Source organism: Anastrepha obliqua, chromosome 3 (genome assembly GCF_027943255.1).
Source record: "Anastrepha obliqua isolate idAnaObli1 chromosome 3, idAnaObli1_1.0, whole genome shotgun sequence".
Classification (NCBI taxonomy): domain Eukaryota; kingdom Metazoa; phylum Arthropoda; class Insecta; order Diptera; family Tephritidae; genus Anastrepha; species Anastrepha obliqua.
This window is the reverse complement of record NC_072894.1, coordinates 46,789,164-46,803,326: the sequence shown is the minus strand read 5'-3', so window position 1 is coordinate 46,803,326 and position 14,163 is coordinate 46,789,164. Positions and strand designations below refer to the sequence as shown.

Below are 14,163 nucleotides of genomic sequence, written 5' to 3'. Positions count from 1 at the left end.
CTTTATTATATGGTAGGACTAGGTCCTGTTTTTTCAACGAAAAAAATTGGCAATATGCCACTGTTTTAAAATAAAAATATAACCATTGCAGCATTCGGATCGGGATCCAGACGCCCAACACTCGTGCTAATACTTTGCTGGTCTTCCTGGAGGTCGTGGGGTTTTAAGTTGATTTTTCATCACAATCTTTGCCTAGCGATCGCCACCCATTCTCTTTACATGCTGGTTCCATTATTTTATTCTTTTGCGGCTCCATTTTACTCCGTCAATAATTTCGCACATCTCTCGTATTTCCCCATTTCGTTTAAGAATTACCAGTAGAATACTTCAGTTGCCGAAATTAATTCGGTTAAATGGTTTAATAACTAACTGGCCCGCCTTAATGTATACATACTATACATACATACCGTACTAAGAATGTGTATGGATGCGTGATGTACTCGTACCTCACAATAACGCACCCTGTTTGCTTGGCACAACTATAGTATATGAAAGTCACCGATAGATATCCTTATGCATCTATTTGTATTTGTACATATGTATGGATGTTAATAAATATATACATAAATATCCGATCTGCAGGTTTATGCCTTGGCCGGTTGACGCCTTGGAGCGTGTTGCTGAATATTTTATCAGTTCAATGAAATTGGGTCAAACACAGGAGCAGACTGAGCCCGGTGCTGGTGCCGCTGCCGAGCGAGCATCTGTCGATACCGCAGAATCAGATACTACAAAGAAAAGCGAAGAGGTGGAGGAAATTGTGCTCAGTGAATTGGAATTGGAGCTTGTACAAATTGTCATGCATTTCAATAAATCCGTCTTCGATGCCAGTGAGCGGTAAGTGTGCGCTTTCGTACTTTGTCAAACGAAATGAAGTACTAAGTTAGTAAACTGTGGCCGAATTACAAATATACATACCCCTTAAATTATTTAACCACAGCTGTTATTTGGAATTGGGGCGACGTAATTATGTGACGCCGTCATCTTATTTGGAGATGCTTAAATCGTTTAAAATCTTTTATGTACGCAAACTGGAAGAAATTACGAAGTTGAGAGACCGGTGAGGGTGTGCTTGCAATTGTACTTGATTTATTTTTTTAACTACATATGTATATTTACCTACTCTGAAGCTACACCACCGGCTTAGAGAAATTGGACTTTGCAGCGGGTCAGGTGGGTGAAATGCAGGCAAATCTTTACGACTTGCAACCGAAATTGAAAGTGCTTTCCGAGGAGACGGAACGTATTATGGTAAATATTGAACGTGAAACGGCGGAGGCCGAGAAGAAGAAGGAAGTTGTTGGCGCAGATGAAGCTGCAGCCAATGAGGCAGCTGCCGCTGCTCAAGCAATTAAAGATGACTGCGAAAGTGATTTGGCTGAGGCAATACCAGCATTAGAAGCAGCTTTAGAGGCGCTGAATACTCTTAAGCCGGCTGATATATTCATTGTTAAGTCGATGAAAAATCCTCCATACGCAGTAAAGTTAACATTGGAGGCAGTTTGTGTGTTGAGAGGTTTTAAACCGGATCGCAAACCAGATCCAAGCGGCCGTATGGTGGAGGACTTTTGGGGGCCATCAATGCGTATGATAGGCGATATGAAATTCCTGGAGTCATTAAAAACATTCGATAAAGATAATATACCGCCGGCGAATATGAAAAAAATCAGAGAGAAGTAAGTGTGAATCATAAATTTTGCATAAAATATTTATTTCTATTGAAGTCGAGGCACATCATATAACGTTTCCACTGCAATTTACTTTTGGGTTGCTGCCGCTAGCGTGTTAAAGCGCAAAACCCAGCCAAAACATTTGTCAAGTCGTATACAAATATCATAACCCAAGCCTGGTGGAAACAGATAATAGCACTAAAACCAAAATAATAACAATTTGGTTGCGGCTTTTGGTTTCTAAAATATTAAAAACAGTTTCTACCTAATTATTGTGAAAAATTTACAAAAAATTTAAACCTATTTGTTCAATAACATATAAAGAAAATATAATCACTAGTCTCTATCTGCAAAAGCGCAATTTTTCAGTAAGCTGAAAACACTGTTTAGACTGTTATTTTAAAAGTTCTAATAATACAAAGTACCCCACATGTCATGAAAATGCACGTTATACATATAAGTATATTGAAACTATAAGGTGGTACAAAATTAGCCATCGTATCGGAAAATGTATAATTTTTGCAAATGGTGTCATACGAGCTGTGTTTAAAGAGTATCGCGAATTTTGAATTTTCGCAGATAGGCCTTGACAAGACTCTTCCATCATGCACGGTTCTGTGCTGTTGTTTTTGTACCGTTCCATGAGATGTCGGCATCTGCTAGTTCGCGCACCATCGACCTCCTCCATGTGATTTTTCGTCGCCCGCAACCTCTGCTCCCCTGCGGGTTCCAGTCCACTGCCATTGTCGTGATGCTATCTCGTGGTTTTCTCAATGTGTGCCTATCCATCGGCACTTTCTCCGCTTGATTTGCCCTGGATGGGTTCCTCGTTCGTTAATCTCCACAGTGCGTCGTTACTGATGGTATTTGGCCAGAATATTCTGCAGATGATGCGGAGGCATTTCTTGGTGAAGGATTGTAGCCTCTGTGTGATGGTATTAGAGGCCAGCCATGTTTCGCTTCCGTACAACAAGACGGACTTCACGTATGAGCCGAATGTTGCATACTGTAGGCATTCGCTCGTTTGCCGCAATAAAATAACAAATTAAAGGAGCTAAAACTAAAATAAAACAAATAATCAAAATAATAACAATTATAATAGCGAAATAAATGATGCAACACAGGAGAGAATTGACTTTTAGTTGTTGTAAAATCTAACGATATGGAATTCAAGATATCATTTCATTCGCGAAGAGTCCGAGCAATAGGTACATTGGACTTGAAATTCGTTTTGAATATCTTCAGATAGAAAGGGGTAAGAGCTGTGCACAGTTCTCGCCAGAATAACAAAATTAATGTTTGACAAAAGAAACGAACAATCCATCAAACTAAACGCAAAAGGAAGCGATAGAATCGAGCTTCTCCCTCAATCGACTTTAATCCACAGGCGGGAACTATAAGAGCGAACTAGAACAAAAATGTTACAGATATTAGGATGTTTTTAAGACAGATATTTTGTAACCATTATATTCTCGTTATAGCAAATTAGCGACAAGGTCTCCAAATAAATGAAGCATATTCCAACCTCCAACACTGCATTCTTAATAGCAATAGTCAGTAAATTTTTGCTGATAATTAATTCCAATTACTAAAAATTTCTAATGATAGTTAAAAATCAATGTACAATCAACAAATTAAGTAAATCAGTAATCAATAACAATTTTCAAATTTGTTTATCAGTAAAAATGTATTGCTTACTGCTATATTTTTCAGTAATCCGTAAAAATTCAACTTTACTGCTAATGCAAAGTGTCCATCTACGAAATACACATATTTTCTAAGAATATTTTTCAAAAACCTAACCTAATTAAGTAATAAGTTTTGTACAAGGATTCAATGAAGCATTTATTTCTCTTTCTAAACGCGAAAAAAGCCATTAATTTTGTATTACGCACACCAAAAATTATCCCTTGCCAATTTGGGCTGTTCCGCTGTGATATAAATAATTGCTTTATGAAAGAATAAAAATTGAAAACTCATCAAACCATTATTCCTCCCCTTAGATATATTCCAGATCGCGATTTTGTACCAGAAAAGATCAAAAGTGCCTCTACTGCCTGTGAAGGGCTTTGCAAGTGGGTTCGTGCCATGGACGTCTATGATCGCGTTGCAAAGATTGTGCAACCCAAACAGCAAGCACTTGCCGAAGCCGAAGCTGATTTAGCCTCACAGATGGAGAAGTTAAATGCGAAACGAGCAGAATTGCAAGTGATCCTCGATAAACTGCAGAAGCTGAATGATTTCTTCGCAGAAAAATCACGTGAAAAGAAACGTCTAGAGGACGAAATCGATAATTGTGAAAAGAAATTGAATCGGTAAATTGCGATAAATAACCAGTTGCCTGGTATGTACCAGTAGATTACTAGTATTGTTTTTATTTTATCAGAGCAGAGAAGCTGCTCGGTGGATTGGGCGGTGAGAAGACCCGTTGGTCCGAGGCGGCGCATAACCTACACAAATCTATTAACAACATTGTCGGCGATGTTTTGTTAGCTGGAGGTGTCGTGGCATATTTAGGATTCTTCCCCACCGAAGTAAGTAGGCTGAGCGAGATTCAAATAAAGATATATTTCAAATGAAAGTGAAATATTCTAATAAAAAATGGAAATCTTTTAGTATATAACTCACTTTACTATAATTCAAGTACTTATCCAAAAGTAGATATGGCACCGCCCATTTTCCTTAATTTTATTTGCGTTGTATTTGTTTTCTGGGGTTCATCAATTATATGAGTAATTTGCTCTATTTACAACTGAGATATCACTTGATTATTGGCCGATTGCATCCACTTTGAATCAAGGTAAGTGTACTCGCCGAGTTTTGGCAAGGCCAATGCAATCACTGAAGTGCGTTTCGAGTGCTGGCTGAAATTCACTCGGATATTTTGCTATTGCTTACAAAGAGGTGGCCACTATTAAAAAATAATTTTTCTATAATTTGATGTTTATATGCTATGGATTTCGAATCTGAGTCAACCGAATGGTATTCAGGCACAAGGCAATTCGGTACACTCCGATACAGTAGTTGTAGGTGGTTATACTTATGTAACTAGACCTTAAGATTTATGGTAATCGCACTCACCGATGTGTACGTATACCGCGTCTATTTGCCATGAGACACACAAAATTGTGCCCGTAGAAAACAGCTGCTTTCTTTTGGTTTCATATTTAGAAAACACATCTGTTTGCACTTGCTTCCACCGACTATTTAAATGTTTGCATACATACTTTTAAACTCTTTCGGTTTATCCACTACAATATTTCTTTGTATAATAAACCAAAGCCAAAACCAAAAAAAAAACAACTTTAAAGTTATTTTATATTAGTAAAAATTATAATTTTTATAGGTTTATTTTGTTAATAAAATGTACTGTTCGGCGACACTGTGTGGTGAGAGAGCAATCAGCTGTCACGGTGTCGCGGAAGAATAAAAATTATACTTTAGATTTTACAAAAGTACACGGAACATGGTACCGTAGCACGCACATGGTGATGAGTTTTCAATTAGTCGCTATGTAACTAGACTCGTTGGTTATCATAAACGCGTTGATCTTAGCGCTTATAACAAGTGAACGCCGTTTTATAAAATGAAGAAATTCATTCGGGTTATTGCAACCAAGGACGACGGGCGCGTGTTTACTCTTCCCTTCTGGAATACTGCCATTTTTAAGTATTTATAAATACGAAGTTCTGATAATACGCCGATGACTTGGTCCTGATGGTATCGGGACCATTTCCCTCAGTCATAGCTGAGATTTTGGTAAGGCTGTACTCAGTCGCTGGGCTAACACTTGCGGCCTCCGAGTCAACTCTTACAAAACGGAGCTGGTGCTATTTACCAGAAATTATCCACCCTTTCGACTTTAAAAACTAAACAATTAAACAACCACGTTCTCTCGCTTTCATCGGAAGTTAGGTATCTTTTCATCGACTTTTACGTTATTTCCATCGCAGCTCAAAGTCCAATCAGGTTAAAGGAGGTTGGCCTGTGGAGGCAATCTTTCAAGGGACATGGTGGCATTTTCGGGCAGTTATCACCGTATTCCTCCGACCTTGGAACAGATCTCTCTATCCTGTAACTAGAGTTTGAGGGTCGTGCTAGGGCAATCTTTCCAAATAGGCAGGACTGGATCGAGGGGAAAATCTGCATCGAAGCTTCTAAGCTGTCTTCACTGACGGTTCCATCGGGAATCGGGAGTCGGAGCAGGGGTTTTCTCTAATTCAGCCAATTTATCTATCTCTTTTAAAACCGAACACTGCTAGTGTTAGTCAAGCCGCGACTAAGGCTCTGACGACGCCATGGTGCAGAACCAAATTAGTAAACTCCTGTAAGGAGTAGATCAAATCTCTTGGGTATGCAGGCAACATTTCTCTGATATGGGTTCCAAGACATAGGAACATAGACAGAAATGAAATTGTTGATGACCTTGCCAGGAAGGGGACTGAATTGGCCGTCTCTGAGGCCTACCCGGTCATCGGCATCCCCCTGACAGTTGTTAAAGGGGAACTGCACAAGTTATTTCTCAAGAAAATGCAGAAAAGATGGAACTCCATTTCTTCATTTGCTATTTCAAAAACCCTTTGGCCTCATACGATATACGAAGGATTCAGAAAGTTCTTTGGACTTCTCGCCATTCAATTTCCAAACTTGTAGCTGTGTTTGCGGTCACTGGACGATCGGCACACACGCGGAAAAGCTAGAGTTACCATTTAACCCCTATTGCAGAAGCTGTGGGGACCTTTCAGAGAAGGAGACTGTAGAGTATTTTCTCGGTAAATGTCCGGGTTGGGTTAAGGTCACTGAGCGCTCCTTTCTTGGGCAGCCTGGGGCAGTGCGCCAACCTAAATCCAATCAATTTCCTCCATTATATCAACAGCTCTGGATGGCTGTAGATATTTGCCTGTTGGAGGTCGCATAATGGTATCAAAACGGCGCTTCAGTGCTACTTGAGGAGTGCCAACCGGCACTTCAACCATTTCACCACCTACCTACCTAAATATTATATTTCAAATATGACCCCAAACGGCCATATAAACGATTTTACTTTTTCTAGCGGATATTTTTCCAAACCATTTCGTTTAAAGCAGTTAAAATACTATATATTGAGTACGAACAAAATCATTTTTTCACAAACATTTGTTTTTAAGTAGAACACTTTTTTTTCAATTGTGAATCCGATAATAAGTTCTACGCTATCAAGACCTGGACTTATCAACAAAAACTTTCATAATTACCGGGTATTTTGACCGGGTACGAGTGACACCAACTTGTCAGTTTAAAAAAATGTAAATAAATATTGCAAATACGCATGTGTACAATGTACTGTGCGCATTCTAATTTTTGACAATTATAAAAAAACAATAATACCAAGTCGAAAATTTAATTGTTTTTTTGGCAAATTTTTGTTTATCCCATGCCATTAAATTCTAGAATTATTGCAAATAAATATACAAACTTTTGAGTGAAAACTTCTGGCTATTGTTTTTTTCTGTTTTTTTGTTTTTTTTCTGTTTGTTGTGTTTTTTTTTTTTTTTTTTCTCATACATAGCACTTAAAGGATATAAAATCAGAAATTTTAAAAGGCTCACCACCTGGCCGCTACCTATTAATGCACTTCGCTTAAACTCACTTGCTTAACTGTCATCCAGATTTTCTCTACCAGGTAAAATAAAATGTCAAAACCGAAATTAATCACTCTCAACGCGGATTTTGCATGCTCCGAAAGCGTTTATTTGCTTTTGGTTCTATTGCTGTAGGCAGACAACATGCTGGCAATAAAATGCGTTAGAAATTATTTTATTTAGGTGTTGAAATATACGATATTGTTGTTATTTTATTTTACATATATATTTTTTATTATTTATGCCTTTGATATAATGGAAGTGTTAAGTAGTTTTTCATATGCGCGAACACGTATACAATTTATGTTAGAGCAATGCTCAATAAGAAAAACTATTTAATTGATAAAATATGGATATGTGTACGCGGGTTTCCTTTTACATTTTGCGCCTTTCCACACAACGAATGATGATATTTTGTTATTTTTATCGAAAATTTTATTATTTTTTAGCATAAACTTATATATAACATTTTTATTCTTAACATTGTAAGATTCATCTCTCCTAAAGATTGGAATTTACTAGTGAAATTTTTTGTGCGATGATTTATTACGACTTCCGACTTGGAGTATTAACTAGCTTCGATTTTTGGCATTGGCCATACTTTTTTTCCTTGTTCACTCCTCTCGGGAGCATAGGCCTCGACAAGACTCAGTCTAATTTCAGTTAATCTATTTTGGCTTCTGACAGGGTAGGTGATTAGCCTGCCGCTACCAGTCTGGGAATGCCCACCAGTGGTTGGCATGCTCCCTATCGTTGCTTTTTTTGTTTTGTTTTTAGAAACAGGGAAAGTATGCACATTTGGAAAGTGCGAGGACTGTGCTTTGCGTGGGATTGCCCTCACTTAGCCACTATGAAAAGCCAGTACAATGACTTTCAATGTGCTCGTCGATCCTTGTAGCATGAATATCGTGAAGGCCCCCCAAAAACGATAGTTATGCAATTGATACGAAATATCATCATGTGACATATAGACATCTCTAGGCATTAGCGGACCTTCAATATTTCATGAAAATAGGGTGGTCAAAAAGATTTCATTTCGTTGGATACTTCATAATATGAAAACTGCGTGTCGTCTATCAGATCATAGCAGGTGACAAATCTTTGATCTTTGCATGAGAGCTGCAAACCAAACAACCATCAACAGTACGGGTCTTTCGCGAAGAGCTGAATCCAACAAAAGTTGTTCGCAGATAAAACAGCTCTGTTTTTTTTCTTTTTGAAAAATGTTGTCATATAAAAACTGTACCTCTAGAGAAACTTAAAATAATCACTTTGGAGTGGTATGCAACTCATTGTTTAGCAGAAGTCTTCGGAGAATTTACGGAAACCAATCACCGACGACGAATCATCCTTCACAAAAACCCAATGCGAGCTCTCCCGTATCGGCTCACACAAGAGATTAGACGATTTCGATTTTGACGTAAAAGTTTTTGTAGGATGCGACAGAATCACGTGGAACAAGAAAATCTGGGGTTGGAAAACTTTTAAACTAAACTTGGTTCAAGCACACTGTGTACACAGATCGGTCACAATAGCAAAAACTTGTATTTGAGCATTTTATAATCACACTAGAGAAAAAACAATAAAAAATCAGTATTACTAATTATTTATCTTAAACGCAAAAAATAAAACTTAATACATGGGCTGAAAAGTCCCGGCCTAACACATAGACGGCACTAGTTTTATTGCATTCATCTGTTTTTTAGTTAAAACTAACCTTAAAAAGGCAGCTGTTAAAATTTCATGATATTCTATCCATTAGTTCGCGAGTTATTGTGCCAAAAGTGACGTTACATTTGTTATTTGCAAAACAATGAGTCACGAAGAATTTCGTGTTTTAATTTACACTGTTTCTCAATGCAAAAAAACATCACTCAAACCAAGCAATGGCTTGAAAAGAGAAACAACGATAAAACGATGGCTTCTTGACTTCAAAAGGGGTCGTAGAGGCCGTGGGCGTCCAAATAAGGCGGCAACACCAGAAAACATCAAAAAAGTTCACAAAATCGTTTTGAATGATCGAAAAATAAAGTTTCGTGCGTTAGCTGACATCGTAAAGATATCCCAAGAACGCGTAGGCTTTATACGGCTTTAGCATTTGACTATAAGAAAGCTCTGTGCAAAATGGGGGCCGCGCTTGTTCACTACTGACCTGTGACTGAGGTCAATCAAAACAATGGCAAAACTATAATACATGAAATGAAATTCGAATTGCTCCCACAACCACCGTATTTGTCAGTTTGGGTTCTCAGAGACTACTGCTATTCACAGACCAAAATAAAAATGCTCGCTGGTAAGAAATTTCGCTCGAATGAAGAGATTATCGCTGAAACTGTTTTGAGGCAAAAGGTAAATCGTTCTACAAAAGTGGTATTGAAATAAATTTTATAATATAATGATAAATAAAATGTATTAGAACGACGCTAGAATGATTGAGTTGTTCTTGATGGAAATTATGTTGACGAATAAAGATAATTTTAAACAAAAAAACGGGTTTTCTTTGTTAGGCCCGGGACTTTTCAGCCCAACCCAATATATTATGCAAAAACGGATGTAACATAAGTAGTGAAATATTAGCCGCGTTTCTGGCAAAAATAGTGGCCAGTGTCCAGTGTCTTTAGTTGTATAATATAATTATTAATGAGTATTTTTTTTAATTATACTTATTTTAAATAAATATATACATATACACACACATATATATATATATATACATAATTGGCGCATACATCCTTTTTGGGTGTTTGGCCGAGCTCCTCCTCGTATTTGTGGTGTGTGTCTTCCATAAATGGAGGGACCTACAGTTTCAAGCCGACTCCGAACGCCAGATATTTTTATGAGGAGCTTTTTCATGGCAGAAATACATTCGGAGGTTTGCCATTGCCTGCCAAGGGGCGACCGCTATTAGAAAAATGTTTTTCTTAATTTTGGTGTCTCACCGAGATTCGAACCGACGTTCTCTCTGTGAATTCCGAATGGTAATCACGCACCAAACCATTCGGCTACGGCGACCACATAGTTATACAAATAAATACTTATGTGCATGTAGATGTATCCCCCGCAGGGAAATATGCACAAGATATTGAATTTGAGCTGGTTCGTCTTCTAAGGAATTCGTTGTCCCTGCTAAGTAAAATTTCTTTGACTGTTGTGGAACTCGCAATTGCCTAAACTATCTCCTGTTGCGCATGCGAGGGTGGGTGGTCAAGTTCAATTCCGTTTATAGTGGACAAAGCTTTGGCTCGTCGTGGGTGTCATCAAATGCTATGGTTTTTTAAGAGTTTCAGAGCTTAAGCGATAATACAAAACAGAAAAATTATTGGAATTCTTTTTTGTTATAGTATCGTAGCAAATTGCATGGCATTTATTTTTTAAATCCGATATCTGGTACATGTCCACCGCAGGTACGAGTTACATAGTACAAAAATTGATTTTACTATGCCCTAGAACCATAAAATTGCTTCACAAAATGATAATTTGGCCTAGCAATCACACCAATACACTCAAACAAAACCATTAAACACTCACACCAGCACATTCCAAGAGCCTGTCAAAATCAAATCTAGAGCCTGTCAAAAAAATGGAAAGGAGAAAAGTGCTTTTACTTATATGAAATTTCATATCAGTTTACTGCCTTTATCGCTGCTTGACTGTCAATGCATATATTTATTTTGGGGTTGCTCGATGCCTTTGAAAATACTAATTCTGCAGCCTCTCATACAGCAAAGACTTCTGATTGAAAGATATTGCAGGGGTCTGGTAGCTTGAATGGCCGCTTGATGCCTAGCTCTGCGCAATTGATTTATGCACCTACTCCGCCAAACATTTTCGAGCCGTCCGCCACCTTCTTCTATTGTTGTTTGAAATCCCTTCACCCAGTTGCATTTCGGAGCCATTTATTGGCTACTCATAAATTATACTCAGTTTCGTGGCAAATTTCGTTTGTTAGCAACGGGGCGAGGAGCTACGGAAAATCACATTACAGAAGTGTGGTAAAAGTGTAAGTAAGATTTATGAATTGCTGAAAGAACTGAATATTTCGAGAATGTTTATTTACCGCACGATCAATCGTTTTTCCGAAACGTCCGAAGTGACAGACAGAAAAAGAAGTGGTCGTTTTCGCGTGGCTCGAATCAGTGCAGCCATAAAAGCCGTTCGAGAAAGAATTCGCAGAAAACAGAAACAGAAAATCATGTCCTAGGAAATGGATGTATCGATCAGGTTCATGTCAAGACTAATTAGAGACGATCTCACATGCAAAGCCTCCCGCGACATGACAACGCGCTTTAAGAAAATTAGACTCGGCAGATTCAAGCAGCTTCTTGGGCCATGAAAATACTCTTTTCACAGATCAGAAAATTCTTGCTGTTGAAGAAGTGTTTAATAAGTAAACGGACGAAATCTGTGCTCAAATTTCAAAGACGCAAAAAATATTGTTCCAAGGATTCAGGGTGACCACCATCCAGCCTCCGTAATGGTTTGGTGGCGAGTGTCTTGTAAATGCATTACATCTCTTCATTTCTGCGAAAAAGGGGTTAAGACCGGGGCAAAAGTGTACCAGAAGAATGTCTTAGAAGGCATGGTGAAGTAGTTGAGCAGTACTATCTTCAACGGAGAGCGTTGGATATTCCGGCAAGATTCCGCTTCAGCTCATAAGGCAAAAACCACTCAGCAGTGGATATAAAACCATATTCCTGGGTTCATAGTCGCAGAAAATTGGCCGTCTGGAGGTCCAGTTCTGAATCCAGTGGACTACAGCTTGCAGTCAGAATGGGAGGACGCAGCCTATCGTAGACCTCACACAAGACCTCAAATAATCTTTGGTTCGAACAGCGAAGTCAATATCCATGAAAACCCTGCGTGCTGCGATAGCTGAATTGCCGAATGAAAATTAAAAGCTTCGTTAAAAAAGTATTATAATTTTATATCTAAAAGGTAGTTAAATTTCAAGGGCCGATGTTGAATGTAAACCACACCTAAACGTCAAGTTTTTTTCTGCATTTCATTTAACATTTTTCAACTTCAGACTAACTCAATTTAAACTATGGAAAGATACACAATCGACCAATGCGCTAAAGTTATTCAGGCTTATTATGAAATATCGCGTACTTCATCTTCAGTGATGAGGCACTTTTTCACCTCAGTGGATTCGTCAATTGCCGCATTTGGGCGAATGATAATCCAAGAGTGATTGCCGAAAAACCAATGCACCCACAAAGAGTGACTGTTTGGTGCGGTTTATGGGCCGGCGGCATCATTGGGTCGTATTTTTTCCAAAATGAGGCCGGTCAAGCAGTTACTGTGAATAGTGTTCGCTATCGTGAGATGATAGATATGGATGTGGACGATATGTGGTTTCAACAGGACAGTGCCACTTGTCACACAGCTAACGAAACAATGGCTCTTTTGCGCGAAAAATTTCATGGCTGAATAATTTCACGTCGCGGCGATGTCAATTGGCCGCCAAGATTATGTGATTTGACACCGTTGGACTTTTTTCTTCGGGGTTATTTGAAAGAAAAGGTGTATGTCGATAAGCCAGCAACAACTCAATAGCTAAAAGATAAGATAATTCGGCACATTACCGCCGAGGCCGCGACGGACATTTGGCCGATATTTTGATCCATACGTAATTGAGTCATACCAATATTATCATAATAAAGAGAAATGACAATAATTAAAAAAAAAACTTGTATTTTATTCAAAATCAACACTGGCCCTTAAAACTTAACCACCCTTTATAACGGACTTTATTGGTAACTTAACTTATGGCAGGTCAAGTATAATGCATAAAGCCAACTATTTGAATATGCTTGACCATTTCCGATTTGGTATTATGCCATTAAAAAGTATTAACAGAAATACGATTATTATTATTATTATGTTCTTTTTTGTTTGTTTACAGTATCGTGCTCAAATTTTGGATGATTGGAATGAATTGTGTGTTCGCAAAAAAATTCCCTGCTCGGAGAGATTCTCACTGGCCGCCACATTAGGAAATCCAATGCAAATACGCGCTTGGTCATTAGCGGGGCTGCCGGCTGATAACTTTTCCGTAGAGAATGGCATTATTGTAGCAAACTCGAATCGATATCCACTGCTAATAGACCCACAAGGTGATTTAAATGCAGAATTGCTAATTTTGTTACGTTTTTATTTTCATTTTGTTATATTGGAATATGTTGAGTATTAAGTTTATGTGAATATTTGTGGAAAAATTTTAGCACTGATCGATTTTTTAGTTTTGATTAATATTTTATTTGCATATGAAGATTGTTGTTATACACACATACAGCTGTCTATTCTACTTTAGATAGCTTTAGTTAATTGTATTCTACTATTAATTTTTAAATAAATTTACATGCATACATATTTATATTCTACCAAATTTTTCTCCATTTCGAAGTGCAAGCCAATAAGTGGATAAAAAACATGGAAAAGGATAATTTTTTGCGTGTCATCAAACAAAGTGATCCCAATTATATGCAAATACTCGAGATTTCAGTTACGTATGGCAATCCGGTACTTATTGAAAATGTTGGTAAGTTTATTGTATCATATTATCATCCAAACACATTATTTCGATTCCGTTGACACAATTTTGAAACATTTTTATGCAGTGCTTAAACTCTTTTATCATCTGTGATGACAATGTGGAAAAAATATTATTAAAAACTAATTTTGTTTATAAAAACTCGATTTTTGGAGGAGTTTTCAAATCGCTTCAACTAATGGAAAATTAGTTTAATTTTTTTATCTAAGGCTTTTAGTCTTTGATAGGGAAACCTGAAAGGATCTACATTTTTACATGTTTCATTTTAAAACAACATTTTTGAAATACCCTCTCTCATACAGAAATTACAAAATTTTAA

The 14,163-nt window shown here is 37.7% G+C and overlaps 1 protein-coding gene across 1 annotated transcript in view; it reads left to right on the top strand.

Moving 5' to 3' along the window:
* Positions 1-14,163, top strand: part of LOC129240668 (dynein axonemal heavy chain 3-like) — a 319,983-nt gene that overhangs the window by 235,014 nt on the left and 70,806 nt on the right. The window contains exons 46-52 of the mRNA XM_054876599.1: positions 583-837; positions 941-1,060; positions 1,131-1,676; positions 3,674-3,985; positions 4,057-4,204; positions 13,197-13,407; positions 13,698-13,832. Of these exons, the coding sequence (XP_054732574.1) occupies positions 583-837; positions 941-1,060; positions 1,131-1,676; positions 3,674-3,985; positions 4,057-4,204; positions 13,197-13,407; positions 13,698-13,832 (1,727 nt within the window). The remainder of the gene's footprint in view (positions 1-582; positions 838-940; positions 1,061-1,130; positions 1,677-3,673; positions 3,986-4,056; positions 4,205-13,196; positions 13,408-13,697; positions 13,833-14,163) is intronic.